Genomic DNA, 19,117 nt, shown 5'->3' on the forward strand with positions numbered 1-19,117 from the left:
CTAATTAGCAGCAAGGGAATACTGGCTGAGCTATTAATAAAGCAAATGCTGATGTGAACACTATGGAGCCTAGGGATCTGGCTCCAAGATAAAGGTAAATAATGAAAAAAAGAACATAAACTAATGCATATTCTTATAACTGCATTTTCTCCCTTGACTATGGCTACAACAGTGTCACAGTCCAAGCCATGAGGCGAGAAGAGAGTAGGTTAAATGAATGATGGACAACCAGATGCCTCCTGCCAGGGAGAAAAAGCTGGTTGAAGTAGAGGGTGGAGCTTGGAAAAAAGAAATCAGAGCCCAGAGCAGGGATTAGAGCTTCAGGGACAGGAACTAGACCAGGTATTACTGCTTACCTAAAAGACGGCAACTAATCAAATCCCTAAGGAAGAAAAACTTCAGGGAAGAGTTAGGAAGGAGTGGTAGGAGAGAGTCCTGGTGTGGAGAAAAAGCAGAGCTAGAAGAACTGACACTGGACATCCTTCAGGTCAGAGAACCTCCCACCCCCCATTCCCACAATTATCACAATTACTGATGCCACCCCCGTCCCCCCCAGCTGTCTGCTCCTTTGGAATCAGGCCTCCCAGTAACACTGGTGCACCCCCTTTAAGAGATGCATCCCATAACCCAAAATCTGGGTTACAATATTATCAAACAAGAAAAAAACATTCTTTATTGAAAAAATAATTGTTCATGGGGCTCTTTTAAATAGGGAACTTCCACCACAGCATTTAGAGTATAATTCAATTTATATACAATGTGTCTGGAATAAATACAACATGCAGATAAAGATACCTGTGAAAAATAACATATGGCAGTTAAATAACATGTTAGCTACGTACCCAACCTCTTCTAAGTGCTTTACTATATTTACTCATTTAATGCTTGCAGGTACTATTTGTATCTCCATTTGATAAAGGAGCAAACTGAGGCCTGGAGAGGATAAGCAACTTGTTCAAAGGCACACAGCTAAGAAGTTATGCCAGGATTCAAACCCAGGCAGTCTGACTCCAGAGGCTGCATTCAAACATCATGCTATAACAGTTATCTCCCATGGTATATTTTGTCCTCAGTACCTGGCTTCCTGCCTTGGCAGAGAAAGGAGCGCCTAATCATAGAGGTATACCAACACCAGTATCACATCCAAACCAGCTGTCTCTGCTGCAGTCCAAACTCCAGCAAGCCTCAGTGGTGCTAGGTGAAGGGAGATTATCATCATTAATTATGAGACTGACAAGGCTGTGATATCAAAATCGAGGCTCCAGGGAAGACTCTGAACATGAGACGATTCCCAGTCTCGTGCCGGTTGGCTGTTTCCACTTGCTGATATATATATATGAAATATTTATATATCTATAAAATCACTAAAGCAAGAAGAACTGACTCACAAGATTCCAAAGAGAGGGGCAATCTGGAAGCAGGGGCAAGAGTTAGCATTTCTTGTGGTTCCCCAAAGCAACATTCGGGGACCAGCTGCGAAGAACCTTTTGGATTGGGCTATGCAGCTTACTAGGATGATTAAAACTGCAGATGTATGGAGCCTAGGAAATGATGCTCCATCTCTCTGCAAAGAGTGCTGTCTAAAAGACCAGCATGAAAATGGTCACCTGAAACCTGTCCACAGAGAAGCGAACCCGGAAGGAAAATAGTTTGCAAAGAACAGAGCAAAACTTGTGAAAAAGCAAGGTCCCAAGATACCAGGGGAAGTCAAATGTCAGGGCTGATTCCCCTGAGGCCCTTAGGAGTGAGGCCAGCCAGGAAACACTGGCTCCTAACTGCAATTCTGCAGTGAGCAGCACATGTCCAAAATTTAGCTAAACAGATAAAGGGAAAGATAACATAGCACATGCCCTTGCCTGCACCCTGCTCCTCTGCCTTCCTCACTGTGTGTACAATAATGCTTGCCCTAACTTGCAAGGTCAAATGAGTATGCAGGTACTCCACCCCCACCCCCGGGAGATGGAAAGTTAAAGAAAGTAGCAAGAAATTGCTGGGCTACACCAACAGACTAGACCCAAGGACAGACACTTCACTGGGTCTACTTGTTTCAAACATGAAATTCCCCCCTGGAGATTTTGTTTTACATTTTCTTATCAAAAAATTATTTCTCACTCCCACCAAGCAGCAGAGTCTAAGATTATAACTATCTTCCCAAGATAAAATCCCAGGAAAGAGTAGACCCCCCTCTCTTTCCCAGAACTCACAACATTTCTTCTCTGAAGTTCGAAGATTTGGGGTTTTGATTTCATGACTATTGTTGTTCTGTTCTGAGGAAGAAGACATAGCAGCTCTTCAGGAGATGTCTGGAGGGGACAAAAGGAATGTAAGGGAGGGAAGGAAGAAGACAGCTATCTAAAAACTCAACAAAGAGAAACAGTGAGGTAAAAGTGAAAAAACCCTGAGCCAAGAGTCAAGGCCAGTCCTCTTTCTCCACGTAATAACTGAGTCCTTGGATAAGTCATGAACTTCCCAAGCTCTCTGTTTCCTTACCTGTAAGGAGAGTTGCGCTACAACCTGGCGCAGGATTTTATATTCACTTAAACTATTTCCTTCAAGCCTTCCCTCATTCAATCCAATAATAAGGCAGTTTTTGCTATCATTATTACTTCTGCTCATTTTAAAGACTGAAAAGCCGAGGCTGATCGACATTAAGTGGCTTGTCGAAGTTCCTTTCGGACCTCAGATTCTAAAGTAAGTACCTAAATAATCGGAACGAGTAGTGGAAGGGGGAGGGGAATAGTTCAAGCTCATTTATCAAGAACTAGCCCAATAAGTAGTCTTCATTCCAGCATTCCAACATTCTCTTCCAATAGTAGGAATAGCAGCCCAGGAAAAAAATGAGAGAAGTGAGGAAATCTCAAACTTGGTCCCTGCAGGAAAAACTGTAACCGGACCGTAAGATAGCTCTAGTCCATCACCATTTCTCTTCTGGTATTCTCATTCTCAAACCCGGCTCCGCAGCCTCTCGCCATCTATCCCTTGGGACACGCTTCATAGAAGGAACAGTGGGACGCAGAGAAGTGGTAAATGACTTCCCCAAGGTCACCTGCAGAATATTAAGTACTGACTTGAATGCCCCGGTGCATGCGAGCCTCGAACTCACTCACTAAACCCAGACATCAAGGGTTTCGTGCGGACAGAAGGTCCTGTTGCTTGAAGGACTTTGCGCTGTTCCTCCACTGACGATACAAATCCTTCAGCCCAAACAACAGCTGCAGTTGCCAGACCAGGAACGTCCCCACTCCCGGCAATGCCTCGGGTCCTGGGAGTTCCCGGAACAGCAAGGCATCATCGCCCCGCACCTCGCCCTGTGCACAGAAGCGGCCCGCAGCCGCCCAGGCCCCTTCCAGACGCTGCGCAGCTGCCGCTCACCAATAATCCCTCCAAAGATTCCTCCCGGTAGCGGCCCCGGCGCTTCCCCAGTAACGCAGCGGACCGGAGCGGACGGCTGTGGCCGGGGCCGGGCACAGAAATCCCTGACAAACCACTTTCCTCTGCCTGCCTCCACCCACCGCGCTGGTCCTCACCTGGAGAGAATCATTGACCAATCGTGCGCCTGGCAGGCTCTAGGGGGCGGGGCTCAAATTGGAATCGATGACGCTACTCCTGAAGGTGGATGGAACCGTGAAGGGGAACGATCACAAGTTCCCAGATTTCATTGCACTGTGGTTGCCTCGTTGCCTGGCAACTCTTAGCTCTGGGGGCGGAGTTGATAAAAAGCATTAATCAAAGTCTCGCGAGATAGAACTAATCTGTTACCGCCGAGATAGGCTGCAGGCTTTAGGTGACAGAAGAACGCTGTGAAGGTTTAACGCTTTCATTCCTGGATCCCTGCTGTACCTCGTTAGACCCATAAATTGTAACTTAAGCTTTAGAATGTGCTTTACTAGAGCAAGCCACCACAGCACTTGAGCTGATTACACCTTAGAGTGCTTTCCGACATACCAAGAATATCAACTACTCCGATCACTGAATCAGAAGCTTCCCTAGACCTATCCACATACTCCAAAGAACTTCTATCTCTAGCCGCTGCACCCCGCCACACACACACACACACACACACACACACACACACACACACACACACACACACACAGTATCTGGCGGTCATCTCACTTACGGTCAACTTGAACGACCAAGGAAGAAAAGTAGTTCAACAGAAACTTAGGTCTTGACAAGTGTGAAGATGCAAACGATTCACATAACTTGCTGAGAGAAGTGAAGGCTTTTACACAGAAGATTAGTTTGCAAATTCCAACCGAACTACAGATTTCATAGTTGCCCCAGGCCCATTTGATAATTGATTCTATTAATAAACCCACTCCAGGGAAAACGGGACTTGCTGATCTGAATCCAGGATAAAAAAATTAAATTAAATTAAATTAAATTAAATAAATACAATAAAATAAAATAAATAAAATAATAAAATAAAATAACGAGTATGGAGTTCTTGGAAAAGAGAGATAAACTCAGGATTGTCTTTATTCCTTCTTAACCTGAGAATTAAATTCATCCTTCAAACAGCTCAAACAGTATCTCCTCTTTGAAGCTTGTTATAACTCCCTGTATGTTACAGTTGCCTTCTTTGTGCTTATACAACTCTGACTATCCATTCAGTTAAGTATTTATTGGGTGCTTTTTATTTGCTAGGCACAGTCCTAGGTCCTAGAGATACAGAACTGGAAAATGGCCGTATAATCTAAAATGATTTTATCAGTTTTCTGAAATTCAGTGTTTATGTGCCTCTTTCACTCCATCCCGTTCCCCCCGATTACCACCAGTACTTGTTATACTAAAGACCAGAATGGAGTCTTCAGGTTGATATGCCCAGGGCTTAAACTGAAGCCTGGATGACACATGTTTGTTCCTATCCTCTTCCTCCCTCCTCCTTCTACTGCAACCACCTGAATGTAGTAATTACCCTAGGCCCAGATGTTGACTTCATACTGTGCTTTCTGAAGTGGCAAATCAACGTTTTCAAATCACTGTCCCACTGAAGCGGACAGGTCAGTCCTCCAGCACCCTTAACCTCAATGAGTCAATGTTTGTTGCAGCGACTCGAGTCCAGTCACGAGCATCTGGTCGTTCTTGACATTCCTTTGCGCTCTAAATTATGATTCTGTTCCTCGCGAGTTTGGAAGCCCTGATTTAATCATTTCCGACCTCACGCAGAGCACGATTACATTCCGACCTACTTGATTCAGAAACTCCTTCCCCGCCCTCTTCCCTTGAACATATATGCTGCCGACGCGGACATATGCTCACTAGCTCTACAGGCAACACCACCAGTGGTACTTTAACAATACGGACAAATCCTCAGCCTTTGTCTTATGAGGGCTGGAGCGCCGAAATTAAGCGACCCTTGAAGAAAGCTTGAGCATTTTAAAGAGCTAAGGCAAAAACGTACTAAAAATCGCGAGAACTGTAACCACCGGCAACTTCTCGCGATGTTTGGCCCGGCGAAAGGTGGCCATTTTGGGGTCCCCCCCGTGGCCTGTTGCCCCGGCGGCATCTCTCAACCTGCTGCCGGGACCAAAGGTGGTCCCGCGGGTTCCTGGCCCGTGGGCAGCCGGACCGACAAGATGTGGCGGCTCCGCTGCAAGGCCAAGGACGGCACCCATGTTTTGCAGGGGCTGTCCAATCGGACTCGGGTGCGAGAACTCCAGGGCCAAATTGCCGCAATCACCGGGATCGCTCCCGGCGGTCAGCGAATCCTCGTCGGATTCCCGCCGGAGTGCCTAGACCTCAGCAACGGGGATACCATTCTGGAGGACTTGCCCATCCAATCAGGTAAGGGGATCGGGGCTGTGCCAAGGAAAGTCTTGGGAGGTTGGAGAGGGGCGTGAGGGAGGAGAGAGAACCAGTCACGGCAAGTTGGCTCTGGGTCAGCTGGGGGCTTTGAGAGCAAGGGTGAGGATAGGTTAAGGTACAAATAACTCAGGTGGAGGGGAAGGCAAGTGTCAAGCATCTCCTATTCTTTCGAAATGGTTGAAAAGACAAGAAGGGCCCAACCCGTATGAGAAGCCCAAAGCCTTGAAGTCCTTTTTCTCTATTCTCCTTTCTAGTCTATCTTTAAAATGTCTCAAATCATTTTGGTTTCGCTCTGCATCTACAAAAGTGTAAAAAAAAAAGTAGGACCTATTTTTTACTGTCCCGACTACACGATCGTTCTTTTTCCCTCTGTTACTGAATCAGCAGGCTGAAGGGTAAAAGATACTTTTCTTTTTTGCTTTCCTGGCTTGTTTGTGCAATCCTCTTCACATAAACTCATTTTCACAGTTAGGCACACTGATTTTAGAGTTAGCATTTTAGACATCCATTAAAGACCCTTTCATGTTGAACCAACAACAGTTATTCCTATCTAGTATTCAAACTTGAACAACGACTTTGGTAATTAAAAGCTTTTCTCTCATATCAAGGACTCTGTCTCCATTAAACAGGATAGGTATGTTTAAATTTCAGGACAACCCCCTAGTGGCCTAATCTATGGTGAACACTTGTTGGAAGTTTGTGCTTTTAAAATGTGGTTAAAGAAACTTTGTTTTTGAAATGTTTTTTTAAAGTAAATAAATATAAAGGTGTATAACCCAAACCCCCTCACTAAATTGGGAAGCTGCGTGAAGCATTTTGCCCTTTGTTTTCATTTTTATGAGGATTCAGTGTTACTAGTAACTTATTTGCAAAGCTCTGTTCTCCTTAGTATCCCCACTTCATGCTTTCACTCTTTCTGTTTGTAATTTACAGGCTGGGCTAGTGAACACCCATTTCATCTATATTTTCTCTGCAGTTCTGGGTTTGTTTTATTTTTAACAGGCGACATGCTGATCGTTGAAGAAGACCAAACCAGGCTCAAAACTTCACCTGCATTTGCAAAACATGGTGCTCCTGGTTCCTTCAGGGAAACTTTGCCTGTGCTTGCCAGAATGGTGGTCCCAGCAGACAATTCTTGCCTCTTCACCAGTGTGTACTATGTTGTTGAAGGGGGAGTCTTGAATCCAGCTTGTGCCCCTGAGATGAGACGACTCATTGCACAAATTGTAGCAAGTGATCCAGACTTCTATAGTGAGGCAATACTGGGAAAAACAAATCAAGAGTACTGTGAATGGATCAAAAGGGATGATACTTGGGGAGGAGCTATTGAGATATCAATTTTGTCTAAGTTTTATCAATGTGAAATATGTGTAGTGGATACACAGACAGTAAGAATTGATCGTTTTGGGGAAGATGCCGGATATACCAAAAGGGTCTTGCTTATTTATGATGGCATCCACTATGATCCACTTCAGCGTGACTTCCCTGACCCAGACACCCCTCCTCTGACCATTTTCTCCTCTAATGATGATATTGTTCTTGTACAAGCTCTGGAATTAGCAGATGAAGCTAGAAGAAAAAGACAGTTTACTGATGTAAACCGCTTTACCCTGAGATGTATGGTGTGCCAGAAGGGATTGACTGGACAAGCAGAAGCAAGGGACCATGCCAAGGAAACAGGCCATACCAACTTTGGAGAAGTGTAATCTATGCATGATGAGGGTTGGAGCCTACTTACTACCTCACAAATCCAGAAGGCTCTGGGTTTTCCAATAAGCTAATCGTAATCCTAAAGAACAAAAGGACACAATGTTTGAACCACCCCTTTAACTTAAAACCACTAAGACACTGAAATTGTGAAGATTAAAATTAGTGTGCAGGTTTACAGATGTGTGTCTACAGTAGTGATACATGCCCTCTTTCTGCTGGAGTGACAGAATAGGTGGTGCTTTCCACCTGCTGACACTAACCTGAAGATTGAGTTTTAGTATTATAAACTAGCACCCAGAAGCATTAACTTGTAGAAGATGATGGTGTCACATTTTGGGTAATGTGGAAGGCCTCAGGTGAGGCTACAGGAAATATGTCGCAGAGTCTTCAGTAACTGAGTTCTTTTAATAACTCAGTGAGTTAATAGTTTCTAAATTATGAATTGATTCCTCAAATGAAGATACTCAATTGCCAAAACTGATTTTATATTACAATTTGATAGAACTTATACATGTGTACTTACTTAACTGATTAAAAGTACAAATCAAGCAATTTTTACAGGGATGGGTCTATTCCTTGAGAATGTTATCTAAAAGCACGAACTGATAGTACCCTGTTTAAGATTTCTAGTGTATAAAAGTAGAATGTATGAGGGGAAAGGTGCCTGAAGTAGCTGACTGAAGTTTTAAAAGACAGTTGACTTCATGTTTTAATGCGATTCATTTATTGGTCTTTGTCACATTGGATAAAATTTTTAAATTAAGCAGGATAGTTTCTTTTAATTGAAGTTCCTTGAAATTTGAGTGCTCAATTTTTGCTTTTTATGTAAAGATTTATCTGGAGGGATTTATTTTCCTCAGCTTTTTGTTAAGAGCACATCCTTCAACTTGTAGGAAAAAATTCTTTAAAGTGATAATGCTGTAATTTGGTTTGGTTTGTGCAAGGTCTTTTGCTTAAACAGTGTTTTCATGCTAGCCTTACCCTTACACTAACGCTTTTTTGAATAATTTCACATTTCTGCAAGTTAGCACTTCGCTTATCAGCAATCTTTTACTTTGCCTTTTGAAGAGTTTTAAAGTAATTGGGATGATAGTATTGAATGAATTTGTTTCACTTCCAAAATTGAGTTTTTAAATCCTTGCCTTATTCAACTCAGAATTTTGTTTCTTTGTGTAGTCATTTGCTTGGTGGGCTAATCTGCAAGAGACACCCTCTAAAATTTAGCTTTGCTATGAGATCTTCCAGCTAAAGTTTTCTACCTCTCTTCTTGATTCTTCTAAAGATCAGGGATGCTAAATTTAAAATTGTTATGTATTATCTCACATAATGTGAAGAGGCTTAATGTTGTGAAGTTTTGTTATCTTGATCTCATTTTTGCTTAAGTATCTCACTGAGAAAACTAATGGTATATTTAAAAGCACTTACATCTCTTTCAGCATCTCTCCTGGCAAATGTTTAAAGTTGAGATTTCAGTGCTTTCTCTTGGTGAAGGTGGCCAGGTAAAATTAAGAAACATGTAAGCAATTTTAAAAGTACCTTTAAAGAACATTCACAGAGTATGTTTGAAATCATTGGATGACATTTCTTGAGTACCTTTTGTGTATATAGGTGCTTTAGGCATTCATTATAAGTTACAAGGTCAATACAGTTTAGAAGTGTTTAATTGCCTGTCATACTGAGCCTTAAGACAGCACATGTAAGCTTACAATACTTAATGTTTGGCAATCATAATATGTACAAATGAATGTGGTTGAAAATCTCTCATTCCTCTCATCTGGCCCAGATAGCTTTTTCTATGTCTTTTATTTTCCCTAAAAAATATTACATTTAAAACTGTAAATTAAGTATATATCATTGAGTAGCATCCTTCAAATTGAGCTTTATGCATCATTATTCATAAAACTTACCTTCCTTTCCCAGTACTTCAGGAGCCAGTCTTAACATTTGCTTTACCAAAATTTTACATCTAGAAGTTAATTCATGCAACAAATATTTGTTTTTATGTTCCAGGCATGAATTGGTGTGTTTCACAACATAAATTTCTGTCACTTTAAGATTGAGACTATATTTTATCTGTAGTGGATTAATTTAATAAAGGAAAGAAATATTACTGATAAGTTTACAAAATTAAACCCCTCCATTTTAAGTGTTTTTGTTTACATATTTAAGCTTATACTTTTATAGGACATGTCAAATATTTATTCAGGGGATCTTTTTTTTCTATTTTACCTGTCATTTAGATTGTCCATTCACAAATTTAAGACTGATACTCAAATTGCTCTAAATAATGACTTTTTAATTAGTCATCTCCTGAAATTCAGCACTAGTACTTTCAAAGTAGCGTTCTGATGAAAATTCAATATGAGGCACTATTTGTAGACCATTTGATTTAATTATTGAGAATTTTAAAAACCTAAATTACTCATTCTAAACTCAAGCTTGTAAGCCTCACAGAATTTAAAGATTTTTTACTGTGCTTATTATTAAACTGTTTTGAAGTTAGTTATTAGTATAAGTAAATTCTAATCTTGAGAACTGTGAAAATCTTAAATATTTAGCACTTGCAGTGGGATTAAAGGAAACTCTTAAGTCTGCACTTGAGCAGAATGAGTCCCTTCTTCCTATTCATTCATTTTTTGACTGCCATACAAGAATATTCTTTTAATTAAAATGAGGACCATTTACATAGTGACCGAATGAATGAAGACCATGTTTTCCAACCCTCCCCCTTTCCCTTGCTCTTGGATTTAAAGATTAGGTATGCTCCTAGATAGGGTGATTTTAGAAGTTAAACTTAATATTACTGGGGATATTGTGAGGTGATAATCATGAAGACATCATTAGTATGTTACATCTTCTGTTGATGGTTAGTGGTTGATTTCTTAATTGTTTCCTATTAATAAGAAATGGGCATAGTCAAGTGGAGGCCTTGAAAGCATGGCTGCTGGTCAACTTGGCCCCGTTGGCAAGAACTAATGTAGTCATGCCACTTGATTTCTTCAGTGAACTCCCAGCAAAATAGTAATCAGGAATAAGTAACATTACATTATGTCTCCATGCATGTCCCTGAGTACTCATGCCTAGCTTGCTTATTCCTTGTATCCTTTTTATAGGGATTAAAATGTAGGTTGTCCTAGCTAAACGTAGTTTACTGTGTCTTTGAAAAATTTAGTATGGGGAGTATGCAAGATTAAGCAATAGAGTGTTTTTCTTTACAATTCAGGTGGCCTTTCTAAACTTGCATATAAGAATCATGTTCTGTCATGTGTTGAGACACATTTGTTATTATTTTCAGCACTTTAAAAAAATATATGAAATGAAAGTTTACATATCAGCCCTCTCCAGGGATCTTATGCTACAACATGGATGAAACTTGAAGACATCATGTTCAGTGAAATAAGCCAGATGCAAAAGGACAAATATTGTATTGTTTCTCTTATATGCAATAATAAGCAAATTCAGAGACAGAAAGCAGAATAGTGGTTTCCAGAATTGGCAGGAAGAGGGAATGGGGAGCTATTGCTAAATGAGTCAGAGTTTTGGTTTGGGATGATAAAAATAGTCTGGACATAGATAGTGGTGAAAGTATTGCCAATGCACTTAATGTCCAAGAGTTCATTTTTATGTTATGTATATTTTACCACAATTACAGATAAATAATTTTTTATAATGCTATTTGGAATAAATATGAAGTCTACCTGTGGAGACCAAATGTATATGAAAATTTTGTTAAAATTTCAAAAAAAAAAATTCTTGAGCTGCTCTCAGTCCACTCTTCTTAATCACTATTGCCATCAGTGTCTAGTGTATTCAGTGACACGCTTTCTGGTATTTTGATAACAGTAGAACTCACTTTCAGTAATTTAGGCACATGCTCTGTGCCCAAACATTCAAAATATTATTTATAACTTTGTACAGTGCAGTATTAAAATTTGTTTTCCTAGAACAAAGACTACTATAACAATTTATAAAATATTAGATTCTTACAACTCTCCATTTGTTTCTAAGCAAACTTAGATTGAGGGAGCTGATTTTTTTAGTCAGGCCTTGAAAGTATTGTACAGGTGACATCATTTTAAGTCTAAAGTGAAACACTTGATTTGAATAAGCTAGTTATTAATTAAAGATGTTTTCTTATAAAGTTCTATTTCAGCACATCTCATTCAACTTAGAATATGAGTTTTATTCTTCTTTCCCCCAAATTAGCTGACATTTTGTTTACAGTGCTTTGAACATTTGATTTAGAGAAAATTATAACACTGGTATTCAACATTTTGAGTGCTGATTTAGGTCTTGATTCATATGGATTTATAGGAGGTTGTTATTTTAGGGGTGAAGGAAAGGAGGAGCAGGAGGGCAAAGTACTACTGAAAAATTAAGAAGATATTCTCAAGTGGATACGTTCCTTACCATGAATTATGCTTTTTCGAAAATGTTTCAAGCAATGCCTTTGTGTCACCTCAAACCTCTGCCCCATTTCTTGGCATAGACTGTAGCAGGGCCATAAGTGAAACAGCTTGTCATTAAAGCATGAAACCATGAATGCAAGTATTTTGCTATGATGCCTTTTTATACTTAGGGTTTTAAAACTGCAAACTTAAACCTAGGAGTTTAGGGACAGTGAAGATAGGATTTGTTTAGTTTGTAGGATTAGTAGAAAAAAATTAAAAAGTTTAGAATTTCTACTAAGATTACATGAGCCTGATGTTAAAACTGGTATAGCATATGAAGTTAGTTATAGCCCATAAGTTACTTAAAGGACCAGGGGACCCAATTCTTGTCAATTTTCTAGTTCACCTTGGTGCCATTCAGGACTCAAGCTGTTTACAGGAAATAAATACTTAGCAAAGGGTATTTTTTTTCCCTTAAAAAAATGTTGAATTCAGCTTAAAATGCAGAAAATATATAAAACTTGTCAAAGAGATGATACGGTCCTATAGTTCCTGTATTATGCAGTAGAAGTGGAGTTTCCTAAAGCAAGAAAACCTAAGATAAAGGCTCAAAATTTAGAGCTTTAGAACATGAATTGAAAATGTAATAGGGAAGGGCAAAACAGAACAAAGTTCTGCTTTTCTTGGTATAAGAAAATATTTTTTCTTGATGGACAGTGTTTTCTTGTTTTAAAAATGATCTTTTGTCTATTTGCCGTCATTTTTTTCTAAGTTAATACACTTCTGCTGCCTGCAAGATGTCCAGTTTCATTTTGTACAACTCATGTGATTTTGCCATTGTCATTAAGATACGCTGATTCTATTTATGAGGTGTATGATTTTAAATAATTGCTGTGTGGAATGACTTGTTTTGAAGGAATAAATGAAGTGAAAACATTGTTTGAGCATATTTTGGGGTGAGGGCAGAGGGCTAGTGAGCAAGAAGTCTACTTAAGTTACATATTTATCATGAAAAGCTAATAGACCACAGCTTTGGCTTTAACACCAGACAACATTTGAAATTTCCCTTCACTGACTAAATTTGCTGACGTGCATTCAACTCCTGAACATTGTACATCTATTGCTGACAAATCGTAAACATGGGAAGGCTGGATGTTCCCTTTAGTTTATAATAGTCTGAGTTCTGTGTGAAGTTAACTCTAAAAACTGCAACAACCCTTTGGAAGAATTTATTTCATCTTTAACAATGTCAACATTTGAAACATTTATTTGAAATAACATTGGGTTTATTAGAATTAACCAGAGTTCAGCTTTCTCATGGAAAGCTTAAACATTGTGGAAATAGAACCATAATAACATGAGCTAATCAGTTTGTGCACTATGCAAAATGTCTCTCTGGAGGCCAGGATAAATCCAACATCATAAGTTAAACCAAACATATTAAAAGATCTGTAAGGAGCCTTAATCTCTCCAGGTGATTCTAATGCACATTAAAGTTTGAGAACCACTACTTTAAAGTTGCTTAAATGAATCATTATCAACATGGAGAGGATTTAGATGGTTTTTATCAGTGCTGTCTTTGGCCTCATGCAGTTCACTTTAAACAGATAATGTAAACCTAGAGAAGACTGATAGTACAATGAATGACAATTTTAAAAACCAACAAGCTGAGAAATACAGAATTTAAGATTTAATATGCATAAGTGTGGAGTCTGGCTATTAGTTCTAAAACAATCCACTGTGATTCCAGCACGGGGAAGACTTGGCTTTATAGTTCATTTAACAAAAAGCAAGAGTACTTGTAATTCTGAGTCCAGCAGAATGACAATTTGGGCTGCAGAAATAGCTGCATATAAATAGTTAAAAGATCTAGAAAAAGTAATAGTGTTAATGTACTCTGATTTAGTCACATTGCATTGGGGGTTTCATGCAGTTTTTACACATAAAAATTTAAATCTGACAAATGTCACTACATTCCAGTTCTATGAAGGAACAGGAGATATTTCACTGGAGAACAGAGAGAGATCTCAGGTTGACGTAATGGCTAACCATATTTTTGGAAGTGTGTAAAAGATGAATTACCTTTGTTCTCTGAGGAAAGAACTCAGATCAATAAGTGGGTAAATATTGGAAAGTAAAATTTACCTTAAAAACCTAACAAATGGTAAGAAATGCCTCTGCCATCTTGAAAACTTTGTTTCAAAAGCTTGTTACAAAATGGCTAAGAATTACCAAAGAACCTCCACCCCCATCCCTACCACCCCCCCCAAAAAAACATTTAGTTAATTTTTTTCTCCCATTTGCCATTCCATCCATGTTTGGAAAGGGAGTGGCTTGTATTCTTCAGTTATATGGTGGAGGCTGCAAAGCAGGACTTCCCTGTTTGGCAGAAGTGTATACTTAATGGGTAAAGATCTTTGCTCATCTGTCTATAAGCCTAAAATGAAAGATTAAAGAATGGTAAGGCAGGCATCTCAAATATTTTTCTATTTTGAAAGTCTGTTCTTTCTCAGATCATCTTTGTCTCTATGTATCTATCTGATGAAATCAAGTGCCAGGGTATCAAATGTATTTTCCTAAGCTCACTAAAACTTAAATGATTTCCTCGCATATGAGCTTAAAATAAAACAAGAATTCATGAGGAACTAGCTCTCAGAACATGACGAGCCCTGTCTCTGCTTTAATAGCTACCTTTCTAATTTTTTCTCTGCCTTTCCAACCTTCTAAGATTCTTTCTGTACAGAAAGAATTTTCTGATCGTCTCCCACAGCATTTCACTGTATTCAATTGGAGAGCTTTGTTAGTGAATCTTAAGATACTACAGCACGTATCACAGTGACTTGGCCATGTTCTAAAACCCCAAAGATGGCCCTCAAATAATTCCAGCAGGCTGAAAGCTATTATTTTGGAATTGCAGCTTACTCAGGATTCCAGTTCTAAATTAGTGCTCAAGTTAAGTACAAAATACAGTCAAAATTATTCCTGATCATCTCTTAACTGGCTCATAAAGTATAGTGTATACTTGATGTATATGGTTTATATATATAATACACACACATAGTATATAAACATACCATCCCTTCGTAAGTCCAACCCATCTCTCCCCCAGTGATGAAAAGTTCACCCTTACTCCTGGGGTGCAGCTCTTTCAGGTACCAATCTAAAGCAAGAGTGGGTCACTAGGGCCTAGCCATTGGTGGGGTCAGGACTCCCCTCTGTTGCCCTAGTTCTGTGAAGTTGTCAGAGCGCTGCTCAGCCTCTCAGCTTCTCACCATCCCTTCTGGAACAGACGTATCTCCAGAGGAAAAGTGTCTCCAAATGTTGAGCTTACTACATGAGTCTTCTATCCTCATCCTGATTCAGACCTGGTAATTCTTCAAATTCTTCACTCTTGTAGGCTCTCCAGTTGTTTAGTAGGAGGGTTTGTCTGAAATACCTAGTCCAACATTACTATAAATGGAAGCCCTCTGCAAAAGCTTTCTCATAATCAAGAAAACAACTACCATAACATTTGTTAAAAAAAAAAAAAAAAGATAAAATTTTGGAAATGGAATGTCAGGTAAGAGGTAAATGATTTAATAAATTAATGTTTGTGTCAACAATGGGGGAAATGTGAGGTTAGTAAGAAATTTGTCAGTGTTTACTTAGAACTGTCCAAAAAGAAAAGGCACTTTATCACTATGAATATTTCTAGCAGTTCATTTCAATCTTGTAGGGATGTTTGTATTGGATTAAATAAAAATTTGTACTTTTACCATGGAGTAGGAATAATTTTTTCCAGTCCATTTTGTGGGATATGTCACAAAATTATCCATCCTAATTATGAACAGAATTTTACAGCTGTTAGAATGCCAAACTTCTTCTCAACTATGACTTGATTTGGCATTTGGGTCAATAAATCTTTCTCTTTTGAGTTATATTGTATTGAATTACTTCTCCAAGAGCTTGAATATTATGGAGTAAATTTATCAAATCAAGTTTTTGAACCTACATAATTAGGGACTTGGAATTATGTTGATCTTCTGCCAAAGTGACCCTTCCCGTTAGATCCATCATTTAATGACCAGCCTTGATTTTCTTACTCAGACTGTAATGATGAGGACTGAGAAAGACTTAGCTAGGAGAAGCCAAAGTCCTAATTAATCTCAGATGAACTATTTAAGTAATAATTTTTCTCAGATAAACTATTAAAGTAATAATTTTTCTCATGTAAATTGTTCACAGATTCCTCTCATTTAACAAACCTTTATTGAACTACTTTTTGCAAAATATGATGTCAAATGCCTCATGGATTACAAAGATATTGATTCATTCAGTAAGCATTTTTGAACAATAATGTGCTGTGAATTGCCCTAGGTGTTGGGGGAGAAAGCTATAAAGGAATAAAAATTTAAAAAAGAAACAACAGGTGCTTCAAAGAGAATAATGGGGGGAGGAGTGTGAGGGGAAGAACCTATTTAAAATTGGTAAATATGGGAAAACCTTTTTGAAAGTGACATTTAAGTTGAAACATAAACATGAATAAGAATTAATCCATTGAAGAGTAAGAAAGAAGAGCCTTCCAAGTAGAGGGCAAAGCATTTACAAATACAATGTTGCAGGAAGAAATGAAGTAATTTCCAGGCAAGTCTGGCCAGAGTATGGTAAACAGGGTAAGACGGACATGAAATAAAGAATCCAGATTGAAGCATCTATAAGCTGTATTAAGTACCAATTCATATGTACCTTACTTTACTTGTTTGTTTAATTTATATTTGTGTATCCAACTAGTTGAGAAATTCCACAAGGGCAGAGACCAATTCTATCTTCTTTTATCTTTGTTTTCCCAGCATCCAATCAAGTGCTTACCGAAAACATAATAGACATACAATATATATTTGAATGAATGAACATATGAAAAAAGCAAAGTCAGTGTATGAAGGAATATGTTTATCCTAAGGTCATTGGGAGGACATTAAAGCATTTTAAGGAAGGTACCTGATTTATGTTTCTTAAAGTTTACTTTAAATGCTCTGTGGAAAACAGATTGAGGGGGGCAACAATGGAAGTGGGGGATCAGTTAGGAAGAGGCTATTGCTGTAGCCTATGTAAGTGATGCTGGTGATAATTATAATAGCATTTGTTGAGTGCTTACAATGTACTGAGCATTTTTCATGTATTATTTAATCTTCACAGTAACTTTATGGGAGAGGAACTATTATTGTCATCTCTATTTTATAAATGCAATTATTGAGGTATAGAGTGGCCATGTAATTTTCCCAAGGACTAGTGGTTAAAAGCTTAGACTAGGTAAATGTAAAGGGAAGAGGATTGATTCAGGATATTTTGGAGATAGGGTTTGTAGGACTTGGTGATGTGGGGAGTAATAGAGAGGGAAGAGTCTAGGATGTCTCTCAGGTTTATTGCTCAAGCAGCTGGTGGATGGAAGTGACATTTACTTGGAAGGAACAGAGAAAGGAGTTTAGACATGGTGTTAAATTTGAGATATCTGTGAATCATCTAAAAGAAGATGTCGTGTTGGCAATTATATTGACAGACCTGAAGTTCACTATACTTGTCTAAGATATAGATATAAGTGTTTAACTATATATAGTTAAAAGCTGTGTGGATGGATGAGATCAACTAGAGAGATTGTGTAAAGGGAAGAATATTCAGCACAAAACCCATTAGAAACTTCAGTATTTAGGAGTCAGGTTAAGGAGTAAGAGCCAGAAGAGTCAACTGAGAGAGTTCAGAAGAGATCAGTGATGCAGGAGTATTGAAACCCAAGTGAAGATTTTTTTTTTTTTAAGAAACAAAGTAACCAATTACTTTGGAGTTATGGAAAGATCAAGTTACAGGAGAAGTTCCATTGAATTTGGCAATCACTATATCATTGATGACCTTAACAAGAGCTGTTTTCAGGAGACTAGTGGGGGAAAAAAAAAAGCCAGATGGAAGTGGACTGAATATTAAATAGGGATGTCTGGTTAAAGATAGACCAAGTGTATTTATTAGCCTACATGCTCCCAAAACTGCACTAAAATGATACCAAAAGGATTTTAAAAGGCATAAACCTTTGAGGAAAAAGAGAACGTGGGGTAAATAACAGCAACAAAATTTTGGAAGATAAGCAGATAGATAGCTGGTAACTGACTCAGCAGATTCAAAAAAGCTGAATCTGAGCTAGCAAGCCTATTTATTCCATGATGCCTCACCCCAAAAAGTTCAAGAATTGATGGTGCTAGTACCTCTGGAAATGGGGTAAAAATCAGGAAGATTGGTAGGAAGTCTGATTAAAAAGCAGTTTGACCCTTTATATCTCCTCTCCTACTCTGAGCAACTAAGAGCTTATCACATCTCCTCTCTGAAGAGGGCTATAAAACAGAGGGTCTCTGTAATAAAACCAAAGTGAAAATGAACATTTATATACTGGCTGCCAGAATTAGGCCCTTCTGGCAGGAATCCAACTAGGCCAACAAAAAAGACTGAAGATACTGACGTTAAAGATTTTCCAACCAGATCACTCTACAGTGAAGTCCCAGTCGACCAGTCCCACCCATGCCCACAGAATTTTCAGTCACCTTTTTGTTGCCACATTCTTAAATTTCAGTGAACAGCTGAGAATCATCAGGTTGATGTCTTCAACATTTGAAGAAATCCTTTAATAAGAAAGACAAAGACCAAAACAAACAAAAAAAGTTGCTTAGAGAAAACAGACAGTGGGAGAAGAGTAACACTATATATATTTTAATATCCTTAAAGCAGTAAGAGAAGATTTTGCATCAATGAAAGCAGAACAGAATGCAATAAAAATATTTCAGAGAACAAACTATAATTTTTGGAATAAAAAATGCAAGAACAGAAAGAAAAATGCATCAGAAGGGTTGTAGGTATATTTGAAAAAATCTCTCAATAGCAAAGCAAAGAGAAAGAGATGGAGGTCCATGAAGTCAAACATCCAAATAATAGGAAGTTCCAAAAAGAAAGAACACAGAAAATGGAGGGTAGGTGTTCCGGTTTGCTAATGCTGCCATTTTGCGAAACACCAGAAATGGATTGGCTTTTATAAAGGGTGTTTATTTGGTTACAAAGTTACAATTTTAAGGCCATAAAGTGTCCAAGGTAAGACATCAACAACAGGGTACCTTCACTGAAGGATGGCTGATGGCGTCCGGAAACCTCTGTTAGGTGGGAAGGCATGTGGCTGGCATCTGCTTGCTCCC

The 19,117-nt window shown here is 38.7% G+C and overlaps 2 protein-coding genes and 1 long non-coding RNA gene across 18 annotated transcripts in view; 1 reads left to right on the plus strand and 2 right to left on the minus strand.

Moving 5' to 3' along the window:
• PFKFB2 (6-phosphofructo-2-kinase/fructose-2,6-biphosphatase 2) overlaps nt 1–3,664 on the minus strand; it is a 35,223-nt gene extending 31,559 nt beyond the window's left edge. For 8 of the 15 annotated variants that reach the window (XR_005215091.1, XR_005215090.1, XR_005215089.1 and 5 more), the window contains exons 1-2: nt 3,373–3,505; nt 2,205–2,303 (exon numbers count right to left, since the gene is read on the minus strand). Coding sequence is in view for 11 of the 15 variants with exons in the window: in XM_037824849.1 (XP_037680777.1) it covers nt 2,205–2,283 (79 nt within the window). In the remaining 4 variants the exon portion in view is untranslated. The other 7 variants (XM_037824844.1, XM_037824841.1, XM_037824843.1 and 4 more) reach the window with 7 other exon arrangements.
• A 1,780-nt stretch (nt 3,665–5,444) lies between these two features.
• Nucleotides 5,445–12,849, plus strand: YOD1 (YOD1 deubiquitinase). 2 transcript variants are annotated; one of them, XM_037824857.1, is made up of 2 exons: nt 5,445–5,790; nt 6,745–12,849. In XM_037824857.1, exons 1-2 carry the CDS (start codon nt 5,448–5,450, stop codon nt 7,515–7,517), a joined length of 1,116 nt encoding a protein of 371 aa, XP_037680785.1. In that variant the 5' UTR covers nt 5,445–5,447; the 3' UTR covers nt 7,518–12,849. The 2 variants fall into 2 exon arrangements, with proteins under 2 accessions (XP_037680785.1, XP_037680786.1); XM_037824858.1 differs by having other exon boundaries at nt 6,814–12,849.
• Nucleotides 6,786–19,092, minus strand: LOC119526058. Its single transcript, XR_005215093.1, has 3 exons — nt 19,040–19,092; nt 18,476–18,553; nt 6,786–7,073 (listed from the first exon to the last, which is right to left on the minus strand). It is a non-coding gene; the product is annotated as an uncharacterized LOC119526058 (long non-coding RNA).
• Nucleotides 19,093–19,117: the final 25 nt, after the last annotated feature.

Source organism: Choloepus didactylus, chromosome 2 (genome assembly GCF_015220235.1).
Source record: "Choloepus didactylus isolate mChoDid1 chromosome 2, mChoDid1.pri, whole genome shotgun sequence".
NCBI lineage: Eukaryota > Metazoa > Chordata > Mammalia > Pilosa > Megalonychidae > Choloepus > Choloepus didactylus.